This window comes from Amphiura filiformis, chromosome 15 (genome assembly GCF_039555335.1).
Source record: "Amphiura filiformis chromosome 15, Afil_fr2py, whole genome shotgun sequence".
NCBI classification, from domain to species: domain Eukaryota; kingdom Metazoa; phylum Echinodermata; class Ophiuroidea; order Amphilepidida; family Amphiuridae; genus Amphiura; species Amphiura filiformis.
The window spans coordinates 24694071-24708044 of record NC_092642.1 but is presented as its reverse complement, the minus strand read 5'-3'; the positions used below and the strand labels follow the sequence as shown (position 1 = coordinate 24708044).

Sequence of the window (13974 nt, the reverse complement as noted above, 5' to 3'; positions counted from 1 at the left end):
AACGTGATTTACTTTATTAATGACATTTTAAAGTAGAATTCGTGGGTATCAAAAGTTTAAACCGTCGTAGATTCTTTTTTAAAGCGGTGAACGTATTTGTACGATTTACAATTTTAAGCGCTTGTCAAACTAAATTCAGTGTCCAAAGTCATTAAATGTTAATTTAAGTAATGGCAATTATATTTGCTGGACTCGTGGGTAACAGTTGATACGTGGGTAACGTCAAATTTGATTTTATGGAATTTTATGGGTAAAATGTATTTGCATAAAATAATCACTTGGACCTCAGAATTATAGAACGAAACTTCGTTTCATGATATAGTCATTTATGGCATATTCACTAAACATTTTTCAGAACGATCATTTTATTTTTGATACGCGAGTAACAAAATTATTAGCCAAATTGACTTAATGGCCTCTAGAGTCCACAAACTTTGGTGGAATTCAATCGTTTTACATATGATGAGAGATCATGCAAACGTCTTTCTAACGGTAATAATTTCATTTTGATTGAAGGACATTCAATGACATATATGGTGCTTTATCTTTGAATTCGTGGGTAACGCCAATTCATTTAAGCCAGCATAACTTGTCCCCTGGTATGACTTGCTAGTAAAGGCCTATATGCTCAAAGAGAGCACATTGGACGTGACATGATATGCTCCATCAATAACGTGATTTCTTTATTAATGACATTTTACGTAGAATTCGTGGGTATCAACAGCCAATACCGTCGTATTCTTTTTTAAACGTGAACGCATTTGTACGATTTACAATTCCGCTTGTCAAACTAAATTCAGTGTCCAAATCATTAATTTAATCTATTATCTCAATACATTTGCTGGACTCGTGGGTAACAGTTTTACTCAAACGTCAAATTTGATTTTACGGTTTTTGATGTATATAAATTCACTTGGCTTCATTATTAACGAAATGCAAACTATAGGTTTATGGCTATTCACTATTTTAAATCATATTTTTAATTTCCCAGGGTTAGGTAATCAATACTGCCATTTACACAGGTGAAATAGGTGAAATAATCAACAAAGAAATTTTATAAACATATTTCATCAAAAAATAAAAGGAATTACTTGTATTAAAAGCATGAAAGACATAATTTCTTTATTTAAATAGCGCCACGCAATCTTGTCATAAATAGAAACATTTTATATCAGGAAAAGCTCGAAAAAATGCTGTGAAAGTGACTAATGTTGAAAATAGGGGGAAATTAAAGTTAAAAATGACTCAAAAGCATCTGTGAACATTAGCATGATACCGCTTTAAGCTGTTAAGCCTAAAATTGGGGTGTACATGATGTTTTGTTTGAAAAACTAATAAATGATCACATCAAACAGCCGTGGCAGAGTTGTTTTCTTGAGGGAAACTCGATTATCATACTTCTAGATGGGAAATCTTGATATATTTGACATCACAGATGTGCCATACATTTAGATAATCGATAGTCACCCATATGTTTCTAAATACTTACCTTCCAAGAGATGAACGTGAAATTCGCACATAGCTGTATTACCAGCCCAATCGGCGTACGTGTATCGTACAACTGTGACGCCAATCGAAAATACTTGTCCCGATGTGTGACTTTGAGATACAGGCACTACTTTTTCACCACTTCTGGAAGAGTAGTCACTGACTATTGGTTCCTTCCATCTTATCAATTTTCCTGTGACACCTGCCGGAACATACTGGACGATGTCTCCAGGGCATTTTACTCTAGGTGGTTCGTTATCGGCTGAAAAGGAAAGCATGTTGATTTACATGTACGACATTGAATAAAGATTTTCAATTTCATTATTTTCTGCTTTCAATTAAATTGACCTTGACTGAAATCCATGATTATGAAAATGTCTGAAAAAAATTACTAAACGACTAAATGTCCGAAATAAGTGTTTGACTATTGTGGATGGGGTTTGGTATTTCCCCAAGAAATGTGTTCGTTTCTTCAAAAGGCGAGGGTTAATATTTTGGGAAAGGTCCCAGTGGGAATGGAGATTGTTGTCCGAGAAAATAATAGTGAAAGTGGTTGAGGTAGTAAGCAATAGATATATAATGGCATTTGTAGTGATATGTTTTTATTAATTGGATAAAAAGGCGATTAAGAGGTTTTGTTCAAGGATTAAATTTCAGTGCAGTTATTGTACGAGTGTGTTTAAGTTTTTGCCTGCTATGTTTGGTGAGTTGCCTTGTAGAACTTAGGGACCGTTCACAAACACTTGTAAGGTGGGGCCTGATGCAAAAAAAATTATCGCGAAACTTTTTCGGCCCCCCCCCCCTTTACAGGCCTCAAAAATTTCAGGGCCCCCCTTTTTGACATGAAAATTATGGGTCAACCCCATAGAAAAGCAAATAAACTAAAATTTTCCATGAAAATTTGTGGTCATTTTTTTCAGGCCCCCCCCCCCCTTAGGAGGGTCAAAAATTTCAGGGCCCCCCTTTTTGCATCAGACCCCCCCTTACAAGTGTTTGTGAACGGTCCCTTAGGCCTAAAAAATGTTTGATTGGCGTAACAATTGATTGGCGTAACATGGTAGGCAGGTAGGGATTTGTTTAGTATATCAAAGGACATTCTCTGTGATAAAAAGTTACCAATGCAACTTTTAAAGCTGTAAATTGCGTTTGAAAAAGGCGTTGGATCTTTTTTTTTTCTTTTTTTTTCTTTATTTTATTATTTATTTATTTATTTATTTATTTATTTATTTATTTATTCATTTATTTATTTATAGTAAGAAATTATAGTGAAACCATCACTAGATAAAGTGCTCAACTATAAAATATAGGAGCGAAATATATTATTATTATTATATATTTATTTATTTATTTATTTATTTATTTTGCAAACCCCATAAACCTATGAATACACACGGGTTATCAGAAACCAAAAATCAAGGGATTAAAAAGTAGAGCTGATCTGGTCTGCAATCATAACACTATTATGCTGGGAAGACACAGTATAGGGTATATAACCAGAAGTATACAATAACCTATTGTGCTATCATAACTTATTATCATGATTGATATCGGAAATCTATCACGCGGACGACAGTTGATGCTCTCTGTCGAAGGTAGGTGACAAATTACACTCACGAGTTCTAGGCCTAGAAATCATATACATGCGCGTATATTGAAGGATTTGGGTGTGGGATTGTTTGTTTGTATGAAACATAAACGATGCATGGAGATGATTTGATTATGAATTAGTTTATTATCCCCGGAAGCACAACCCATACCTCTTTAAGAGGGACTCCTCCCTATATAACCACCTCTTCCCTAAATTACCCCTTTCCCCTCCTCTTCCCCTACATTCGATATCTTCATCTCGAGCTCTCCTCCCCCTTCTCTTTCACTTCCAATGCTCTCTCTCATCTGTTTCTCTCTCTCCCGGCCCATATCCCCCTTGCCCTCCAACCACCCCCCCACACACACACCACACAATCTCTTCTCCCCTCGTTCTTCTACTTTCTGCAGTAAAATTGCTTCAGTAAAAGTCATTAGGTTATTAGAGGTCATATAATGGCCTTCCATCGATTCTGGTACATGGGATTAAGGACATGAATCGATTTTGTTTATAGCACCTATACAATTACAATAGTGGCCCCTTTTGTAATGTCGAATGCATATTTTTTCACAGGTCAATTAGCCTGGGCTTATTCGGTTTTGTAAACCACGTCTTTCAATGTAGATTACCATGCTCGATTTCTCTCCTCGTGAATATTGCACTGCGAAATTTAAACATTTCTTTTGTATACTTAGAGTAGGTAACTTCAAATCAGATAATTTTACGATTCACACCACTTATAAGAAACTGAAACCAAAACCGAAACTGACTGACACAAATGTTCGGTTTTAAACAAAAGGTAGAAACAATGAGTTCGATATCTTATGATTCAAGTGGTTAGGTAGGACAATCACGTGACCAAAACCAAAACCAAAACTAAAACTAAACATTTGAAATGAGGCAATGTATTTCATGTGACCAGGTGGTCCTATCCTCTGTTTGTGCAATAATATCATGACTGTATTTACAGTTGTTGCATATAGGTTTGATTTAATCACTACATAGATTTGGGATTCTGTTATTTGAGTCTCCTTGAGGTACAGTTATTGGACGCAGCACACGGGATATAAGACCATTTGGTTATTCGTTCAGTCCTTTTAAGGGGGCGCAGCACTAATTCAGCGTCCCATAGGATAACGTGTGAATTCGGCCTACTTCAAGCGCCATTTCTAGCGTCCCTGCAATACTTGGAAAAATAAATTTGGTATCAAATTAAAGCTCTGTTTCTCTAGATTCCAAAACTTTTGTCGGCATATATCGATGACCATTGACTTTTTTCGCTAATTTGCGGTGCAAAAAAAAAAAAAGAGCTAAAAATATACTAAACTCACCACTCACATTTCAAAATCGGGTTTTCTCTTAATCCGCCACAAAGAATTGCTTTTGAGATCAATTGTCCGGTTTTGTTCTGCATGTTATCATTAAAGACACTTGTCGAATTCATATAAGCTGACATTGAGTGATTTTAAGTGAACTTGTCGGTAGATATGGTCGCTACAATCTCATATTCACTATGGACTATATTAGCCGAATTTCGTTGTTACATAAAATGCGGAGTGATTTAGTGTTGCGCCCTCTTATAAGGTTTAAACGTTTTCAAAATCCACATTAATTACTTATTAAGTAAACAAGAGAAAGTTTGAAGCTCAACACCGAAGATTTCATGTCTCGGCAACATTCCGTTCAAGAGAAATGATGTTTTAAAGATCAAGTGCCGAAACGCCGAAAATCGAATATTTGACTTTTCCTCCAATATGCAAAAGTTTGTACAAAACTCACAAAATTAGTGACAGACGACAATTTGAGCACGTCTTTGAACCGAACGGAGTTTAATTTCTTTTCTAGATTATCAGTGTTGCCATTTTGTTTTGGAAATCATTTATTACTGAGTCTGAAGTAAAAATACCCCCCCCCCCCGTTCCAGTGGTAACAATTACGATCTTTTTGGTAGGCCTACTAAATATTCAGCAAAACGGCTTCATGCAGATTAACAATGTATATTAACCTTTAAATCCATTTTTGAGCCTTTTTGAGGATTTTTGGACGCATTTCTAGACTTTGCAGGCGCCTACTCGGCCAAATAAAGTGTTTTTTCCAATAATATTTTATGAGGATGACTTTTTGCAATCTTTGTTTATCATCATGATTGAAAAAGAACACATTTTATGAAGCGCATCTCTTATTTTGCACGAAGAATGTAAAATGATTTAACGCTGCTTAGTTTCTATATTTTATACAAAATTATTGATATGCTTATATCATTTTAATTGCATCTATTTCAATTCAAACTTTCGAAGTAAAACTTGTATGAATTAGGCTTATGTAGATGTTCACATTGATGTGCATCACAATGTTTTCTTCATGTTCATTTGACAGTACACTATTTCTTACAACATTTAGGCATATCAATAAAGAAGTAAATGTATGTGTATGCTTGTACCGTAAAACTTCGTCTACAAGCATATAGAGTACTTCTGATTAATCCAGAGGATGATTTAAGGAAGCTCCATCATGCACTGTAGAAGTGTTATCACTAGAGTTTCAACTGCCACTTTACTTTTCAAAAATCCCATTGAATTCTGTGCAAAAGATGTTGTTTTAGAACTGTGTATGTGTCATTATTACTTGGTCGATTTCAGAACAAAAGTGATGTATGCACAAAGGATAATTCACACCTTCTGTAGATAACATAAAATGTGAAATCGACCAACATTTTTAATGTGTTTTTATTGTAAATATATCAGTCCAAATTCAAATTTAACCATGTACGTCTATGCAGTGGGCAAGCAGTGGTGTCATGTTCACTCACATAGCTGTGCTAATCGCAAGTTCACCCCAGTGGAGTGTTGGGTAGTGCTTAAATCATCCTCTGTGATTAATCCAGGCGCCATTATGGAATTTGAGCAAATAGGTTACAGATCAAGCATATACAGACAAGTATTATTGTACGACCAATCTATTGTATTGGCATATTTACACTTGTTTCGTATTAGGTTAGCTTTTATCAAAAACACTAATATGCTTGTAGACGAGGTTTTACGGTATTTATTTTTCATTATTCATAAGACGTACAACTCTTCCATTTGACACATGTTTCTCGTTGATCTCTGATCGCTGTTCTCTGTGCACCAACTGAAATTGTGGCTGGAGATGAGAAACATATGTGTAGGATATAGCAAAACAGAATTTGCAAGGTTAAAAATTTGCAAGGTTTGAACTTGGCTATAAAAATGTTGGTTGCGTAACTATATTCATTTTTAGGAATGTCTGAAGTATTTCTAAAAGGATTAGAGTGGTGATTAAGTAGCTGGTATTGTTTGTTATTGGTAGTTTCTGAGAGGGTTAATATGCCCGGGGGCACTCAACTTTGGAATTGACGGTAGGTGCCTGTCAATAGGCCCCCTCTTTTGAAGTCGAATATACCCGATGACCCCCTTTTTTCGAAGTCATACCCAAAGACCCCCTCTTTTAGTTGCGGCTACCCAATGACTAACTTTTTTGGTTGCGGCTACCCAATGACCGCATTTTTTCTAGATTTTCTAGAATAGAATCATCAAAATGCAACAAAATAATGCCGAAACTTTCAAGATTTTGCTCCATTTTTTCAAAATTTTCTACCCAAAGACCCTTTCTTTTTTAATTTCATACTCAATGACCCCCTTTTTTCAAAATACCCAATGACCTCCTTTTTAATTTTGTTTGTACCGAATGATCCCCTTTTTTAAAAATAATGCTTTGTACCCGATAGGCCCCTACTTCGCGACGCCAGTAGGCACATACCCGTCACTTCTAAAGTTGAGTGCCCCCGGGTTAATATGTAGTGTTATTGCTAATATGTACTAGGGGACCTTTAGCTATGAGGGCCCTTTAGCTGTGAGAGCACCAGCAGCCTGCATGATAGCGATACTGTTTGACTCCGGATGAACATTTTGACATGTTCCTGTCATACAGTATTAATGATTCTGTTCACCACGTTTAAGCCCAATTGTACATACTCTAATGTGTGACCCCATACGACCTTTGACCTCGAGTGACCTACTTTGATTTTGTTCATTTCCCCATGATATGGAGAATTACTTTCACCAAGTTTAAGCCCAATAGGGCAAAGTTTAGAATTTAAAATTTAACCCCTGGATGACCTTTGATCTCAGATGACCTTGATTTTTTTGTTCATGTTGAATATAACTAAACATTAAATAGGGCTTTGCAGACCCTGTGCTGTTTGGTACTGGTGAGGTCAAATTTCTTACGTATAGAGCTGTTTTGTACTTACGAACTGTAACAGTAAAGTTACATTCCGCTGTGTTTCCACTCTGATCTCTAAACACATAATTAACTGTGGTTCTTCCAGGGAAAAACAGAGGGTCTCCATTTCTGGTTTCCGTGACCAAGATGACTTCATGAGATTTATTTGGCTTTTCTTCAGCATATGGCCTACTCCAAAAATAAAAAGCAGCGCCATCAAAGTCATAGAAAATGTTTTCGAACTCCGGCATCCTGAAGTCAATACTGATATTACATCCGAAGATTACTGGTGGCTCCGTGTCAACTGAAAGACATTAAAATCGTTGTGATTTGCGTATACTGGCGATGCGAGTGTACTTTCGTTGTGGAACGAAAGTTGTAACTCTGAGTTTCACGCCAAGGTGACCATCAGACAATGAAAGCTATTCGCTACTTGCCCTTATCACATTAATGCGGACGTCCGCATTAATATGATAAGGCCTATTGTTAATAGTATTTTTCTATATTTGTCGATTATTTATTGTTACACAATAATGATCATCAATGAATGTCTCAATATTTTAGGACATATTTATTCATATCCAAACTATGCATATAAATACATGAGCATTGCACAACAGCTACTTACTTGTTCATGAGCCTCATTTAAATGCCTGATCATAACAAAAGCGCAGTTTACTAGCGTTCTGACTGGGTATGCTGCCATAATATCATCTTACCCCGTCAGGGGCAGTGTCCGATGGTGGCATGCTTTGGGACTTTAAGAGTATAATTCTATTCCAAAAGGGTAATATTTTAGTGAATAAATTACATACCTACAAGAACAGTTACGTTAAAGGAGCAAATTGTATCGGAGCGAAATTCATAATCAATGGTCGTCACACCTGGAAAAAATCGATCTCCAGGCATGTAGATGGTCGAGACATTAGGTTCAAAAGATTCGTTTGCATTGATAATGCTAGTAGTTAAAACTGCTGTAGGTGGAATCCAAAGGACCTCAACACCATCAACATTTGTTCCGATCTCTTTTGTAATATCATCTGGACATCCATTTATTGTGATGATTTCCGGTACTGAAAGAAAAACAAAGTCACATTTGTTTTTAAAGGCGCAATTTGTCATAGTCATCTGGAATCAACGACGAGTAACAATTACAACCAAATTTCAATTTCAATTTTAATAATCTGGTTTCTTCATATGTCCTAATACCCGCATGCAGAGCATGCAGGCCCAGCAAACACAAACATGTTTTAAAAACGTTTTAAACAAGTTATATTTTGGATTTTGGTTCAGGTAAAAACGTTTAAAAACATTAAATACATGTATAAAGGTCATAAAAATGTTTTAAAACGTTTTGTATGAAAACACACTACAACAGTATTTTTAAAATGTTTTCACAATGTTATTGTAAACTATTTTTACAAACATTGTTTGCCCAATATTTTGTCAACACTTATATAACATAATTTTAAAATAGTTGCAGTAGGTTATCAATAATTGTGTTTTAATATGTGCAAACAGGGCAAAGATATTCTGCTTTTGCTCTGTAGTTATCCATGCCTGTACAAGGGCCCTAGAGTTCATATGTTGTACACTTAATGGCCCTACCCTGTAAATGCGCCTTCTGCACATCTTGGCCCCAAAGGTCAAAGGTCACGGGCCCCAGGGGCCCAAATGTTAAAATACAAATCATGCCATTTCGTAACAAATAAAGCAGCCTCAGTGCCCTGAGTTGGTACACTGATAGCCCCAGGGGTATATATTAACCCCATATGTCATATATTATGGGCCCAAGGGCCCCAACTATTAAAATAAGGGGCAGCAGATTGACAAGACTAGTTTGAAAACTACAAGGGCACTAGAGCTCATAATGTGGCACACGTATGTAAGTTGTAGACGTGCCGTTTGCCCATTTTGGCCCCAGATGTTTAAGGCTAGGGGCCCCAGAGGCCCATCGTTAAAATAAAGGGCCGGCAATTGCACAGCAAATAAAGCAGCTACATTGCTCAGATTTGGTACACTAATAGGTCTTCAGCATTATATTTTTAAATGTATATATGAGCCATATGTGTCACATGATATGGGCCCAGGGCCCAAACGCTAAACATAGGGCCGACCGTTACTCATTAAATGAAGGAGTTTAAGGCCCGGTCACACTATGACGGACGATAAGCAACGAAAGGTGACGAACGTGAAAATCACAAAATGTTGACGGCAAAGCGACGGCAAAAAGAGGCAAAACAAGATTCGCTGACGAGTGGGAACGACCTCCAGCGACAACACGACGGCAAGGGACGAAATGCTGCGGCAGGAAACGGAGACTTGCGCCCAAAACCGGACGTTGTCTGGGCGGCGAGTGACGATGTCTCGACGGAGCCCGACAACAAGCAACGAGGTCGGACGGCTGGCAGCAGATTTGCTTGCGGCAAGGAACGGCAGCTGACGGTGGATTGCGGCGATGATGACGTGACTATCGAGTGCCAAAAATGGTCAAAAATCATGTCAAGGTCATCCAAGTATAGATTGTTGGATTATCAATAATAATCAGGACCCACATACGCTAAAATATAGGGCCGGCAATTAAGGAGTAAATAAATGTCAACTAATAATGCCCTACTTCAGTATACTGATAGCACTTGAGAATTATACTTCACATATGTACATGAGCCCCATAAGTCAAATATTATGGGCCCAGGGCCCCACATGTTAAAACAAAGGGCCGGCTATTTCTCAATAAATAAAGCAGCTTCTTCAGGGCTCAGAAATTGTACATAGATTGCCCCTATCTAATTGGGCGACCGTTTACAATTTCTTTATCTTAAGTGCTTTGAGAGTCCAACCTCCATTAAATTAAAGCTTGTGAATTGGACTTTATCACGCAATTGGGCGACCTTTTACCATTTCTTTATTTCAAGTGCTATCGAGAGTACAACCTACATGAATTAAAGCAATTCTCATTGAATAAAGCAGCTTCAGAGCTCAATTGCGTTTGTCACAGATTGCACCTGAGAATTATTACATTTTGTACATTTTTTGCCCATTTTCGGCTACTTTATACAATGTCTTCATTTTAAGTGCTCCAAGAGTGCAACGTATATTTAACTAAAGCTTGTGAATTGGACTTTCAGTTTTTACTCATTACCTGCTACGAGAGTGCAACCCACATTAAACTGAGTTAAAGCTTGTGATTTTTTACAATTTGGCTATTTTAAGGGCGTACTACACCCATATATTGGTTTGATTGGTCTAAATAAATATTTTTTCATTTATAGCTAGGCGATATATGCACGGATCATGTGAAATAAAAAAAAAATATGAAAGAAAGAAGAAAAAAAGTGCTTTTAAACAATTGTAGTAAGTCATTTTAGCCCTATATATATTTTGTTTACTGTATCCTAGTTACTCAGATGCGTGTTTCATAACAAACCATGATTTATTCTATTCAGCATGTTCAAGTAGGGTTTACACAATAGAATACATTAAATCCTTCCTTGATTATACTCTCTTAGAAAATCTAGTGGTACTAATGCAAAATATATAAACACTTACACAATGGATGTATAGTCATTAGTCAATAATATTATAATGTGTTGTTAGGAGAAGAAAAGGCTATTAGGTCACCGTATGTCAGGTTATAGGTCAATTGGTTCAGGTCAAATTTAAGCATCAATTTTGAATACACATGTGAGAGTTTGTGATATCATAATGAGGAATAATTTTGATATTCTGTCTTTAACTGGATATATATCGAGAAGTGCAAGGTGGGTATACTAATATACCCCACCCCGGATGTAAATTTTAGTGGTACAATTAAAAGTATAAATAGTTGAGATGGTTTCAAAAATAAATATAAAATAGTTACCAAAATCACAAAAGCTAAGCTTACGGAAAACTACCCAATATGGTGGTATAGGTGACAAGAAATAAAATTTTTTTCAACATTGCTTTAGTATGGTTGTTGAGTAACCTGTTACCTGTACATGAGCCCCATAAGTTTCAGTGAAATAATGTCGCAAGTTAAAAATACAAAATATAGCTCAACATTGAAAAATAAAGCATTTTCACCAGTTCCTTTTTTGATAGTTGTGGAGCACCAAGTTCATTATCTTAGTTCATAAACCTACATTAAATCAAAGCTTGAACCACTTATTCCCATTTTACATATCAACTTTATTTCCCTAACGTGTTAGCAACATGATTCCAAAATTTTGAACGAAATCCGTTGATAGCTAAGCTTTCCAAATGAAGTGAATTTAAATCATCAGTGATGTACCACCTTTTGGCTTTTGGCTACTTTTAAAAGCAATAAGCTCTTCATTGATACCGATGCCACCAATAAAACGTATATTTGCCTTCATTTTCCATACCAATTTGTCCAATTTTTTTTTAATTTCTTCACAAAATGCAAAAAATGCAAAAAAGTCAATGGGTGTATTTTTAAGTTTGATACGAGAGTGCAACCTACATTAGATTAAAGCTGGTGAATTGGACTGTCAGTTTTTTGCCCAATTGGGCTACTTGTTACAATTTCTTTATTTTAGTTACTATGCGAGGGCAAATTACATTATAATTAAACCTTGTAAATTGGACTCTCACTTTTTACATATTTTCCGCCCAATTGGGCGACTTTTTACAATTTGGTTATTTTAAGTACTACGAGAGTTAATTGGACTTTCACTTTTGACACATTTTTACAATTTCTTTATTTTAAGTGCTACGCGAGTGCAAATTACATTAAATTAAAGCTTGTTAATTGGACTCTCACATTTAACACATTTTTGCCCAATTGTGCTACTTTTTTTGCCCAATGTTGCCCCATTTTTGCCCAACTGTACAATTTCTTGTGTACAAATTATAAGGCCCTCTATTTTTTTTTTCGTTTCTATCAATCAGATATCGCTTTTATTCTTTTAGTATTTATCAATTTGCTTTTTCAGAACAAAAATGCGCATCTGGTGCATATCAATTTGTAAGCGCTCTTTTTTAAAAGACAACAAACTCTTTTGTTAACAACAAAACAGGCGAAAATAGTACCTTTTTGCACAAAATTGGCAATTTAAAGAGAATTGACCATTGCTCATTCTAGTGACTATTATGGACAATAAAAGTGTACTGTTTCATTTCATGACATAAAATTTGAAAAATATTGTAAGGAAAACTTGAGGCTTTGACTTCAAAATGTGCTTGGATAGGTAGTTTTCAACAGATTTTCCACATTCGCCTTGCTGTAACACTAAATTGTGTTATCTGTTGACCTAGTGACGAAAAGTGTTTTTAGGGGGAAGTGTTAGCTTTCGCTTGATATAAAAAAAATTCTGATTGGATGAAGGGAACACTTGAGGTTTCGACAAAACCAATCAAAGAGGCCCATTTTTTAGCTAGATGCTTCACAGCTCCTACATTGCAATGCACTAAACCGTGTAGTGTAATCAAAGACTGTGGTGGAGACATTCACTGCCTGTTGTTCTCTGCTTGGAAGCTCTTAGGACGAAAATGTGTGCTCAGGTGTATCGAGGTGGAAACTGTGCGCATGATGGTTTATAAGAGAATCGTTTTTGTATAGAAACCTTTCCATTATGTTGCGACACTGAAAAGTAGATTTGTAATTATTGTCTTCAAAAGGATGACAGGTTGACAACACTGCATGCAAGGGGACTTGATAATCTAAATTGGCACCTTTTTGGCATAACTGTTTGATATCAAATAAAATTTCGCTCCAATTAACACCGTTGTTGAAGCTTAATATACTTGCCTTTTTGTATGATACTTACCTGCTCTCACATAGAGCCTAAACCAGTCCTCATAATAATTGCCTGCTTCATCTGTGACGCTCTCAAAAACACGATAAAATCCTTCGGGGAAAAAATCGCCATTTGTCAAATTGCTCTTTATCAGTTCCGAATTGCGAAACCGGTATATATCTTGAATATAATAGAAATTAATTCAGAAATGCAACAATTAATATTTAAAGTGGAAAACATAATACTTTAGTGATTAATAGGTTTTTGAAAATATGCTAATTATGCTGCTGTGTAAACATTTTGTAACATATCCCATTAGACTCGATGTGTTCAAAACCCCTTCCTAGAATGTTTGATTTAAAAATCATTGTAATAGGCCATCTAGAATTTAGATTTTTCTGTAATTTTAGCGGCCATTTTGGAATTATTCAAATTAGGCACCTTTCCCATACTTGGATATTGTGGGACTTTTAATATGGTACTTTGGGGACCTCAAGGAAATGCATTGTGGTGAAGAAAATCTGTTGTAAACTAAGTTCCTTAGTTGGCCCCCAAAAGAGCTAGATTTACTGGCCTATTACAGTGTTCTCACAAAACTAATGTGTATGCTCATGTGGATGATGTGAAGAGAAGTTGGATTCAAATATTACTCTTAGTGTAGGTCTATACACTTTGGTGACATCATAACATATTGCTATGACGTCCTTTTGTCACTACATATGACGTCATCATCATCATCATCATCAAAAACAACAACAGGACAAAGAATGTAGACAAGATGTTATCACTGCACCATTTGAACAAACAAATATCCAAATACTAGATCGAAGGTAGCTGGGCAGACGTCTTCGTCTGACTCTATGACGGGCCAGCGGGAACCTGGCGCACCATCACAGACTGTTGGTCCCGATATGT

General features: G+C 36.2%; 1 protein-coding gene across 1 annotated transcript in view; it reads right to left on the bottom strand.

The window, feature by feature from the left end:
• Positions 1-13741, bottom strand: part of LOC140171987 (uncharacterized) — a 40656-nt gene extending 26915 nt beyond the window's left edge. The window contains exons 1-5 of the mRNA XM_072195335.1: positions 13729-13741; positions 13090-13239; positions 8134-8391; positions 7347-7622; positions 1490-1750 (exon numbers count right to left, since the gene is read on the bottom strand). Of these exons, the coding sequence (XP_072051436.1) occupies positions 1490-1750; positions 7347-7622; positions 8134-8391; positions 13090-13239; positions 13729-13741 (958 nt within the window). The remainder of the gene's footprint in view (positions 1-1489; positions 1751-7346; positions 7623-8133; positions 8392-13089; positions 13240-13728) is intronic.
• Positions 13742-13974: the final 233 nt, after the last annotated feature.